This window comes from Biomphalaria glabrata, chromosome 8 (assembly GCF_947242115.1).
Source record: "Biomphalaria glabrata chromosome 8, xgBioGlab47.1, whole genome shotgun sequence".
Taxonomy (NCBI): Eukaryota; Metazoa; Mollusca; class Gastropoda; family Planorbidae; genus Biomphalaria; species Biomphalaria glabrata.
The window spans coordinates 32180390-32193328 of record NC_074718.1 but is presented as its reverse complement, the minus strand read 5'-3'; the positions used below and the strand labels follow the sequence as shown (position 1 = coordinate 32193328).

At 37.2% G+C, this 12939-nt stretch overlaps 1 protein-coding gene across 4 annotated transcripts in view; it reads right to left on the bottom strand.

Moving 5' to 3' along the window:
• Positions 1 to 12939, bottom strand: part of LOC106067343 (cyclin-dependent kinase-like 5) — a 44223-nt gene that overhangs the window by 26680 nt on the left and 4604 nt on the right. For 3 of the 4 annotated variants that reach the window (XM_056038519.1, XM_056038518.1, XM_056038520.1), the window contains one exon: positions 6664 to 6709. The exons of the other annotated variant lie outside the window; for it this stretch is intronic. In XM_056038519.1, the coding sequence (XP_055894494.1) occupies positions 6664 to 6709 (46 nt within the window). The remainder of the gene's footprint in view (positions 1 to 6663; positions 6710 to 12939) is intronic. 4 annotated transcript variants of the gene reach the window in all.

The window sequence follows — 12939 nt, the reverse complement described above, 5'->3', positions numbered from 1 at the left end:
GCATTTGGCAGACACGAGAGTCGATGTCGAATTCTTTGATTCCTCAAGGAATGTCTTGAGAGTATCTTTATATCTTTTGTGTTAACCTTTTGAGAGCGCTTTACAATGCACAGCTACCCATAAAGTAGTCGCTTAAGAAAGCGATTGTCTGGCCTACAGACTACATGTCTAGCCCAGCGTAGTTGTGATATTTTGATGTAAATTAATATTACCAATCAGTGAAATATTTAGGATTTTGCAGTATGGTTTGTTGTCAAACCAATTCACTGGTGAATTTTCTCAGAGAATGTGGAAGGAGTTCAGTCATTTGATGTAGCAGGGTCCAGGACTCTGAAGCCTATAAAAGTGTGGAAAGGACAAAACACTGTCAATTTCGTAGATGTGCCGAGTCTTCTCCATATCTAAGAAGTCTGTAAAAAGTTCGTATCTCATTATCTAGGTTGCCATTTACTCATATGGTGCTTCCCAAGTAAACAAACGTTTTAAATATATTTGCTACTTCTGGCCATCAGTGAGTAAGTCTGGTCTCATGAATGTTTTATTGGGAGGAGGCTGGTGCAGAATTGTGGTCTTCATGTCAAAAAGTAAGGCCAAACTTTGTTCAGATTGCAGTGGGAAATGTTTTCCTTAAAGAAAAACCTTACCCGATCAAATGCCCACGAGGGAACCTCTTTTGCAAAGCCACAGCTTGTAATCTGTACGGTATTCATCGGACGTTTCAAGAACGAACACACATTTCCCTGATAAGCTACTCACGAAACAGTTACCAAAACACCAAAACACCGAAAAGAAACTAGAAATGTTACACTTTCTTCTTCGTTTTTCTCTACGAGCATTAAGAAACTGTCTGCGAGTAGGAGCATGAGATGAATGACACTATAGAGAGAGAGAGAGTGTTTGCTTAGAACAAACAAAATCGATTTCCTTTTAATAGCTTTACAAAGAAAGACGAAGTTTTATTCTATTTTCCTAAAATTTAAAAAGAATAATAGAATATTTAATTTTTTTTTTAGCAAAACAGTATTAACCCTCTATTATTCTAAGTTATCGCAAGGCATTTAGAGGGTTGCTATGGAGTCGCTGCTCGGCCATGAGTCGCGACTCTCGTCAACAAACACTAGGTAGGACGCTTGCGTAGTGAGAGTTGAGTTCTATATCATGAATATCTTACGACTTGGGAGGGTAATTAAATAGCAAGAGCCACAACATTTCTCAAACTGTTGAGCGAGGTCCCCTTCCCGGTGAGTGCAACGTTCTGACATGGGGGAGGGGGAGTAAAGAGTTTTTTTTATTTTTTATTTCAAGGGACAGACAAATGTATTGTATTAACTTTGTGTTTACGTATTTACGTTGTGTTTACTTTGAATTTACTTAGTGTTTACTTATTTACTTTGTATTTACATTGTATTTGATTTATATTTACTTTTACTTTGTATTTTGCAACAATAACGACTCAAAAAAGCTTATTTAAAAAAAAAATGAAACGTCTCTATTTTTCAAACACTGAAGTATCGGCTCATTACCATATCTTCTAACTTAAACTTTATTTGTATTGCGTTTTTTTTTCCTACTAGAATAAGTATACCCTCTAGACGCCATTTGGATGCATTTCTAAACATCAAAATGCAGAAAAACATTTCGTTCCCCCGGGCCTGCTAACTGGATAAGCGGGGACGCGAGAGGCGAGGGCGCCACAAGTCAAAGTTTGAGAAACACTCACTCTTCTTTTAAGTAAATGTGGACCCCAGCGTGAAAGTCCAACATTATTTATATACCAGCAATTAACTCTAGAGACCCTACAGAAATAAATAAAAGCATGTGTCAGGGAGACCAACACAGAAGTGCACAATCAGAGAAGCACGAGAGCTGTAGAATCATGTACACAAGAGATCTGGACGGAACTTAAGTTCAACATGGTTCAAGGACAGTTAAGGGCGGGCTGGGTGAGACAGAGTGGGCATTATGGTTACAACATCGTCTGTATGCCTATTGGGGCAACATGCCTAGAAGGAGTGTAGTGACTCAAATACACAGATGTGGGGGGAGGGGAGAGAGACGTTGTGTTTCTTATTCCTATAACCTAAAGTCATCCAGACATCATCAGAGTAGAAAGGAAACAGGGGAGAATGAATGTTATTCCCGGAATACAGTTATTCTGCAGATTATCTAGACATTGTGCAGATTAACTAGGTATTACTAGGGTAATCCGTGATGTGAGGAAAATTGTTTCATTTCTCAAATTGCCAAAATAATGCGCAAATTACCAAGTACCTAGAAACATTTTACTAATCACACAATGTAAACTGTGAGCACCTAATGCTGCCTTTGAGTAACTAATACAAGAGAAATCTCTCACTTTTAATGTTAAGGAAGCAGCCAATGTGCACATTACTTAGGTAAAATGCGAAACTCTTGATTTCGCACACTGACGGAGCAAATCAGTTAATTTGAAGATTAGCTAGGTAATATTTACATTAAAGGATTACGAGCTTTAGCTGTAACATTTAGATAATCCGTAGAGCCTTGGTGTCCCATTGGAAAGTCGCTTAGGTTCCGAACTAACGGTTGTGGAGCGAATTCCGGTGAAGAATGCAATTTTGAGCTTCGGGATTTTAAAAAAGCCCCTGAATCCACCAAACTCTAATGGATACCTGACATACTTTCGCGATTGGTCGTTGTGCTGGCGACATGACACACTCGTTGTCCGTCGGCCATAGAAAAAGGCATGTGCTGTACGTCATCTGCCACCATAGACAGCAAGGTCTGAAAGAGGTACTTTTACTTAGTATGTTTTAGTCCGTGGCACGTGCAGCTACGTGCCAAACTATTTCCGACTTAAAGGTGTCGTTCTTTAAAATAGTTCCGCGTAAATTACTTTACAATATAAGGATCGCAAGGTCTTATAATAATTATCTACACGTCTCATTCAGTACTTAAACATAGTTCTTGTGATTAAAAAAAAAAAAGAAAGACGATTTAAATTGAAAGAAACTCGAGATGACCACTTGACTTTCTGGGATGTATGTGAGAGAATACAAACAGGACAAAGAGTATGAAATCCTCTACGAGATGAGTCGGTCGTTATACGAGCAATAATAAAGAAAAATAACAAAGAAAAATTAAAATCTAATTCCATTAAATTCATACACTACAATGTTTTAACCTTTGGGCTCTTAAAAAAAATCGCAACTGCGCACAAACACACACAATAACACAAGGGGTTAAAAGAAAAAAGAAAGAAGGCGGGCAGGGAAAGGTTAGCCCCAATCGATTGAAACCATTGACTGACTAAAATCTGATCCCTTCATAGTCAAGGGACAGGTAAGTAGGTCTTAGCCAGACTGACATTTCACACCGAAGAGACCCTCATTAGGAATGCACACTTCAGACAGGAAGACACTTCGTGGACACATTGTGTAGAAGGAATACCTCCGAGCACTTTGGCATACACTGTGTGTGTGTGTGTGTGTTGGTTTTTAATAAAACAAGCCAGCTTTTGTTTTGGTTTTGTTTAATCCGAATTTATTTGTGTTTACATGGCACGCTAAAGGTTAACCAAGTGGCATTTTAAAAATATGCGTGGGGTGGGGGAGGAGGTTTGAAATGCCTACAATAGCGAGGACAATATGGCCTTTTGTGGAGCTACGTGGTAAGTTAAGTTAATCGTGTCGTCTGCGATGACGGACCTGTATTATGGCTGTACTGGGACGAACGAGTTACAAGGATAAAATCAATATCTGAAGAACAGATACAACAGGTCTAAAATGTCTGCTTTAAAGTAGCTATATATATCTGAAGAACAGATACAACAGGTCTAAAATGTCTGCTTTAAAGTAGCTATATATATATATCAGTAGCAGAAACAAATCTTCAGAATACTTCCAATAAATAGTATATAGAAAACCTTCTGCTAATGCATCCAAAGAGACTCTAAATGTCCTGTTTACACAATAGAGCAATGCTTTAGAGTGAATAACAAACGATGTAATATATAAGATAAGAAGATAAGAAGAGGATAAGATAAGCGTTTGGGCTAGGACGTAATGATTTTCATTTTTCAATTAACGTCCGAAACTTGAAATACAAAAAAAAAAAAAAAAACACACACACACACATTAACACGGTTACAAAGACAGCTTATGTGGAAACACAACATTAGAATCGTCCCACGAAATATTCCACCGCAGTGAGGTAAAAAGGCAGGTTTCAATATTTTCAACATAAACATCATTACAATAGAAAAAGAAACGCGTCAACAGTGCTGCCGATATTATTGTATTGTTAGGCCGACTTACTATGTGATAGTAAAGGATATGATTATTATTATAACAATGTTAATATCCATATGCATTCATTGAACTGACTGTTCTGAAGACACTAGCCGAATATGACCCTCGGCCTGCGGGCCTTAGTTTGGGTATCAATGATCTAGTGGATTGGATTTAGATCAGTGTCAAGCATGGCAAACGTTTCCTTAACATTTTATTTACTTTGCCAGGAAAATGAAAGTAGAGTGTGAAAAGTTTCGTTCTTTAATAGAAATAAATTTAGGTATTTCTTTATATTTTTAGGGCTTTCCGGTTTTGGGAGGGACATTAAACATACACTACGGTCTCCGCCGAGATTTAAGGAACACTAATGTCAAGTTTTATCAAGATTGGTCAAACGGTTTTGATTTCTATGCAGGACATACATACCTATATACTCCTTACATTCTACTTTATATATTAGATGGTTCCGTGGGAGCCTAACGAATGTTATTCCATGATTATCTCATAATTTAGGGTTTTGTAGAGGGTTGATCTCTCATTGAAGAACGAAGCCTTTCCCCTTTTTTTATAGGAAACCTCAGCGTTGTGCTTTTTCACTAAACATTTTTTTTTTTTTAGGAAGCCTCAGAACTTGTGCTATTTATTTTTAGCTTTCTCATTATGGGAATCTTTGGGCCCTTGTTTTTTTTTTTCTTTTTCTCCCCTCTTTTTTGGGATCTTTAAGCCTCTTTTTTGGGCCCCATTTTTTAAAAATAAATTGTATTTAAAAATAGTTACCATATTAATTTATATTAATAATAATAGAAAAGAAACAAAGACGTGTTTTTGTAGTGAATTAGATGCTGTTCAGAAGACTATTTTCTATTAGTACTAAAGACTACTACATTTATTTCATTTTATCTCAAGTGAAGTTTGTTTATATAATTAAATTATATTTAGTTTAGCTCACACAAGATGTTATTCAAGTTATTTCAAGTTTTACAAGTTTATATTTAATACGCCTACAGCGAATAAGTTGTCTCTGAGCAGTTCATGCTACAAGTCAACGACAGTCCACAACAACCTCCAACTGGAGTTTGTGGCTCGAAAAGAAGAGATGGCTATTTGTAAATATTTTGAATGCATCTAATTGTTGTTGTACATTTTTGACAATATAAAAAAAAAAAAACATTCTTTGGTTCAACAAATGAAAGGATTCTCGTACCCTTGGATTCTTCCTGCTTGCTACGTCTTCGCCTCTCATGAGGAATTGTTCATACAGAAACAATACAAAGAATAAAAGCCAAATCTTAAAGACAGCGAGTTCACGTTCAGATCTAGGCTTGCAGTGAAAAAAAAAAGAATAATATTCGTTTCACCACTAAAACGCTGGCGAGTAGCTAACCACTTGTACGGGAATCATCATTAACGGGAAACTAGGACGAAAAAAAAAAAGACGGGAAAAAATCGGGAAGCTGTTAAAGAGATTGGCGGTAAAAAAAAAAGCAACAAAAGGAAATCGATAATCAATATTTCGTATTGATTCCGGTCGTGGTTAATTAATGGTTTCCAGCTGGGGGGCAAACCAAAAGGTGTCTTGATGAAGAGCCGCGCTCAAACTGTGCTCCCTGTCCTCATCCCTCTCATTTCCTCCCAAGGCAGAACAGGTAACGCACTGAGTACATTGGACTAATGGCATGGTCGAGGCAAGCACTAATCAGTCAGTGCGAGACGAGCAATTCGAAGTTACCTGGAAGCATAGTTAGTGAACGACCATGTCCTGGTGGCAATAGTGAAAGATCCCATGCATATAAATACGTTTCTAAGATCAAAAGTAAGGGTGAGCCTGAGGAGGAGTCCATCATCATCATCATCATCAAACCCTCTTAGAGACAGTGCTCGTCAATATCATTTTAACTACCGTTATGGTTAAGGTTTATCATGATCAAACGTATTTTTAGCACCCTAAAGCCAATAATGGAATCACATTTTCAATAGCGTCCCTAGTTATCGAGAACTAAACGCTACAGTCAGACAAACAAACCACCACACGGAACACACAGCCGCATAAAAGAAGGAATTTTAGAATCCGGTTCAAAATTCATATTGGAATAATCTTTGGTGAATGAAAAGTCATTTTACTTTATTTTTGGTATTTCCAAGACGCAAATTCACAGTGAACATAGAGTAGTTGTGTTAGGCTGGTATATGAATGTAATGTTGCGTAATTTATCGCAGCCAATAACCATAAACTAAAGTATAAACCTCCTTATAGTCTGGTAGTAGGAGTTTGCTATGGCTGAGGACATGTAAATCTACTCCTTAAAGAACGTGTTCACCATGATAGCCCTACCTTCACCTGAGGACATGTAAATGTACCCATTAAAGAATGTGTTCACCAAGATAGCCCTACCTTCACTGTCTTTAAACTTTTTGATAGCGACCATCTCTCCGTTTTCCTGAAGAAAAAAACAAAACCCAGAATGACAATGTTGAACAGAAATATCGCATTACAATTAAATGTAAATCTTATAAAGAGAGAAAGGAGAGGCCAATAAATGACAAAGATCAAGACATTGATGTCTGTATCATTCTAACTTCCCTTTGTTACAGGTTTCAGACGTTCAAGTAAACAGTTAGTCTTATTTCTTTGTTGCTCCAACATTTCTACATGATGGGAAAGGTTGACAGCTGGAAAACATTTCAACTCGAAATAATCCTACAGACAGTCCAAAGCGTCTACCTCACGACTAAACAGGGACTCATCATATGCTATTTTATATTGACGGCTGCCTAGTGTTATGAAACTTATTTGACAGTAATTTTGTGAAGTAATATCGGAACCAAAAGAGTGGGTAGAATTAGACAGGAAACACGACATGTTTAGAGACGCTAAAAGAGGTTACAATAGAGACGCTTAGAGTAGAAGACTCGACGACCATTTTCCCCTGTAAATCAACGTTTTAAAGGTTTGCTAAAGCGTTATCCAGTTCTTTAAAGAGCGTCTGAAAAGCCGAGCAGCTGTTCGAGCTCGAATGACATAGAACAGCTTTGGTTGGGGCACAACACTGGTCATGTGGAATGCACTCTGGGCTGTCGTTCGGTGGTCTGAAAGGAGCCAGGTTCGAACCCGGCCCGCTGTCCGTCCTGCTGAGGTGTGGGTTAGGATGTAATTCTCTTCGGAAACTGCAAGGACATCCAAAACATGTCCAACATTGAAGTGAATTATCTGCTATTTGTTTACAGTTTGATTCTAATATTCGGTTAAGCTCTGCAGTAAAATAGAGCATGAGGGGAAAAAAAGAAGAGAAAGCCACGTGACGAAATGCGATGGCGATGTGTAGGAATACTGAGAAAAATATAAGAAATGAAAAGAGGAAGATTGTATAGATATTTTGATATAAATACACAACTAATGTCATCGTCAAACATGTTAAATGGAAAGAATAGTATTGCCAACTAATAAAAAAAAAACTACAAGCATCAGAGCTAAGAAATTAGATTCAGCCCTGCTAAAAGATGCTTTAGAAATAAGCTGTTTAGTGACGGCATCAAAAGCAAACCCTAACTCAACAGAGCTTCAAAATACTTCAGTAGTATGCAATCGGGTACATCGAAAATTCAATATATAAAAATCGCCCAAACACCTTCGATATCAAATGTTCCTAAGTGTTTCCAGCCAAACATCATTCTGAAAACGAACTCTGTTTAATAGCATTAGTCTTTGTTTCGTTACTGTGTGTGCACATTTCCAGCCAAAGAAGTTAAGAAAAAGGCAAACAGTGAGCTCTGATTCAATCTCTTCTGTGGCAAGTGAGAAGGTTTACGACAGTTTGCCTTTGGGCGCCCAGCAAACAAAATCAGCTCGAGTCAAATACAAATTTAAAATTCCTAATCTAAAACTAGATTCGAACCCTTTTTTCTCTTAGGTAGCCACGCGGTCTATGCCACTGGGCAATTTTATTATAAATAATTACGAACATCTCTGAACAGCCGCTCCCCCCCCCCTTTCCCCCGGATCAATACCAATATGCAACAATGTAAAGTATCAAAATCAAACAGCTTGAGATTGAGTACATACAGGTAAAATCAAACAAACAAAAAATGAATGCTGATAAAAGGCAAACTGTATCAGAAACTACAGGGTTTAGCAGCCAGTGTTTCTGATACCACTTTTCATATCACTTCAAATCTTTTATGACTCTTCCACTCAGCCCCCAACAATTTTGTTATTTACACGCACGGTGTATGAATAGCTCCTTGTGCTAATCTATACACACACTGTTTGTTAGCTCTATAATTCTCCCACTGTATGAAAGCGCGACATGCTAAGCTGATTGTAGGCTTTAGGGCAATGTCATTCATGCTTCGATCTCACCCGCGGTGGTATTCACTGGAATCAGGTGTGAATAAGAGAAAGAGAGAGCGAAAATTAGCAATTGGAAAGAAGAAAATAAAATCCACCAAACATTGACATAGAAGCAAAATTTTGTACACAATTTGGTTTTAAAAAAATAAAGAGATAGATCTTTGTGTCATTTCATCGCAATCTGTGTCTAGCCTAGTCAGGTCATGCCCGTACCGTCATGGCATTTATAAAATGATACTTATTAAAAGTAGAGTCTATGTAGAGCTCCAACACTCGGATTCTTCCTGTTAAAACATTGAACTAAGTCATTGCCTAAGTCGTTGCCCTTTAGTCATGAATCGACTATGGATCGTTTCACAGAAATGAGAGGAATGCCTGGCCAAAAACAATGGCCGGAACGATGTCGCCCACACTTAAAGCAGCTGATGTGTCGGAAAGAAAAAAGAGTGCCGATACTGTTTGGGATCAGGGCTGCCACTGCTTTACAGACTCCTGATTTTTCCTCAGAGTTCACTCCCGAAGCATTTTCCCAGGTTTGGTTATATCTAAAAGGCTGAAGAGGTTTGAATTCAGAGTTTTCCTTTAGTCTAGTCGAGTGCTGTGTCAAAGGCATTGAGCTAAATTCCTTTGTAAAAGTATTTCGTTTATTCTTCAGCCGCCTTTGCTGCAATAGGCTTTGATTCTTGTTTTTAATTATTCCCCTCTTGTATTCTTTATCTCCACCACTAGATGTAAAATGATCACTCCCAATATCACAATGTTTTCTAAAGTCGTACTGTCACAGTCTCAATGGCAAACGTATTGGACTTTAGTCAATTTTATGAATACAGATTGTACAAATGTAAATATAGTGAACATGAGTATGACCGGAATTAAGGTCGCATGAGAGAGAGAGTTTTAGTTAGTTACAAGTATGTAGTCAAGAGAACTAGTTCATTAGGGAATTTGAGTTGAACAGTCCACAGAGAGTTTCTAGTCGAAGAAGTATGTTGAGCCTGAGTTGGAGTTCAACTAATAATAATAGTTTGTAAGTTGAAGATATTCATTTTATGTGAACACATGTAGTGGACTTAGTGTGGTATGAAAGTATTTTTAGTGAAGCAAGAAGTTATTATATTCATCAACATCTTCATGGAAACTGGATTGATATCATGATTTTACCATTCTTATAGTTATAATGTTTTTTGTTTGGTGTAATGCACAAATTGTAAGAGAAATTTCGATACGAACAATAAAGATTATTATTATTATTATTATTATTATGGAAATAAACTTGAACTTCTATTACGTTCAACAAGCAATTATTCTTATCCATATTTGGCAAGTAGTTCCTGTAACTTATGTCAGTACTGTAATGCTGCTTATGAATGGAAAGTCTACGAGAGAAAACTGGCAACGAACATCCTACAAAATTCATGTCATGATTATTACTATAGATCATTTAGATCACTGACACCTACATTTCACCCTCAATGGAAAGTAAAGTACTAGCAAAAAGATTTCTCCTGAGCTTTACTTAAATATTAACTTTAAAAATAAAAGAGGAGTGATTTTTTTATTAAATAACAAACAAAAAGGTAGGACTAATTTCTATGTGCAGTTCTCGCCACCCAAAGCCACTTTCGTCCTTCTATGAAGTGCCGCTGTAGGTTTAGCGCTTTGTAATTTGTGTCACGGAACTAGTCAACCAGAACGACTCCTCTGGTACACGGTTCACGGTCTGATCTTTTTGCAAAGAACAATCGATTCTTTTCGAGTGGCTTTGCCCATACCATTGTAGGCCTGGCTCTGCCTAATGAACTGACAGCGTTTCTCAACCTATTTGTCATCTGTCCCTTGACTTTCGTCGTATAATATGGGTGCTTTGACGGTTCCATTAAACAAATCCTTACAGTCTGTCCAAGAGAGAGAGAGTCCAACCAGTTTTTCTTTGGACGAATCTTTCTTAGTGCTCCTTCCTTTGTACCTTGAAGGATGACCTTTGACTTGACCAAACCAGCTCAGCTTTCGTCCTTCCACAGTACTGAGAAGTTCTTCCTTTCCCAAGCTAATGCGTAATGTCAACATTTACCAACATTCTTATATATACACTTACAGGAATGCTTTCACATTATGGTGAGAACCGCTGATTTTGGTGTTTACTGCATAGCTCTACAATCGACATATGGAGTAAGGTATTTGACAACATTATAGGGATAAACCTGATTGGAGCTTTTGAGTATCACGTTTAAAAAAATCACGATCTCATCAATAATGTTATGTGAAGTCTTTTTTCTTTTGTATGTTTTCCATTACTAGGTAAAGGAACAAATGTAATAATTAAAACATGAAAATTCATCAACAATTCTATGTGTAAAAAAAATCCGGCTTGCACATAAAGCGCTGTGTTAAATAAATAAACTCTGACAATGACTAAGCCTATCGTGTGTCTGGTCAAAACCTATATAGGATCTAGAACAGAACTAAGAAATGAATTAAGTAAACAAAGGAAAACAAATCATAATTTTTTTTTAATTCCATAATTCCAGGGAAACGGAAATCATCTTTCCGGGGATCCCCCCCCCCTTTTTTTTTTCTTGAGGCACGAAATCTAAACGTTTGAGTTTGTTGATGAGATCGTTGAAAAAAGTCACACCACTGAAAGTAATGAGTAGGACATGAAGTCCAATAACACCATCTCGTAAATAAAACTATGTTCCTAGCACAAGTCCATGGTAAATAAAGCTATGTTCCTAGCACAAGTCCATCGTAAATAAGGCTATGTTCCTAGCACAAGTCCATGGTAAATAAAACTATGTTCCTAGCACAAGTCCATGGTAAATAAAACTATGTTCCTAGCACAAGCCCATGGTAAATAAAGCTATGTTCCTAGCACAAGTCCATGATAAATAAAGCTATGTTCCTAGCACAAGTCCATGGTAAATAAAGCTATGTTCCTAGCACAATTCCATGGTAAATAAAGCTATGTTCCTAGCACAAGTCCATGGTAAATAAACCTATGTTCCTAGCACAAGTCCATGGTAAATCTATGTTCCATGTTCCTAGCACAAGTCCATGGTAAATCTATGTTCCTAGCACAAGTCCATGGTAAAACTATGTTCCTAGCACAAGTCCATGGTAAATAAAATTATGTTTCTAGCACAAGTCCATGGTAAATAAAATTATGTTTCTAGCACAAGTCCATGGTAAATAAAATTATGTTCCTAGCACAAGTCCATGGTAAATCTATGTTCCTAGCACAAGTCCATGGTAAAACTATGTTCCTAGCACAAGTCCATGGTAAATAAAATTATGTTTCTAGCACAAGTCCATGGTAAATAAAATTATGTTTCTAGCACAAGTCCATGGTAAATAAAATTATGTTTCTAGCACAAGTCCATGGTAAATCTATGTTCCTAGCACAAGTCCAAGGTAAATAAAGCTATGTTCCTAGCAAAAGTCCATGATAAATAAAACTATGTTCCTAGCACAAGTCCATGGTAAATAAAACTATGTTCCTACCACAAGTCCATGGTAAATAAAGCTATGTTCCTAGCAAAAGTCCATGATAAATAAAGCTATGTTCCTAGCACAAGTCCATGGTAAATAAAGCTATGTTCCTAGCAAAAGTCCATGATAAATAAAGCTATGTTCCTAGCAGAAGTCCATGGTAAATAAACCTATGTTCCTAGCACAAGTCCATGGTAAATAAAGCTATGTTCCTAGCACAAGCCCATGGTAAATAAAGCTATGTTCCTAGCAAAAGTCCATGGTAAATAAAGCTATGTTCCTAGCACAAGTCCATGGTAAATAAGCCTATGTTCCTAGCACAAGTCCATGATAAATAAAGCTATGTTCCTAGCACAAGCCCATGGTAAATAAAGCTATGTTCCTAGCAAAAGTCCATGATAAATAAAGCTATGTTCCTATCACAAGTCCATGGTAAATAAACCTATGTTCCTAGCACAAGTCCATGTTAAATAAAGCTATGTTCCTAGCACAACTCCATGGTATATCTATGTTCCTAGCACAAGTCCATGGTAAATAAAGCTATGTTCCTAGCACAAGTCCATGGTAAATCTATGTTCCTAGCACAAGTCCATGGTAAATAAAGCTATGTTCCTAGCACAAGTCCATAGAAAATAAAGCTATGTTCCTAGCACAAGTCCATGGTAAATAAAGCTATGTTCCTAGCATAAGTCCATGGTAAAAAAAAGCTATGTTCCTAGCACAAGTCCATGGTAAATCTATGTTCCTAGCACAAGTCCATGGTAAATCTATGTTCCTAGGACAACTCCATGGTAAATCTATGTTCCTAGCACAAGTCCATGTTAAATAAAG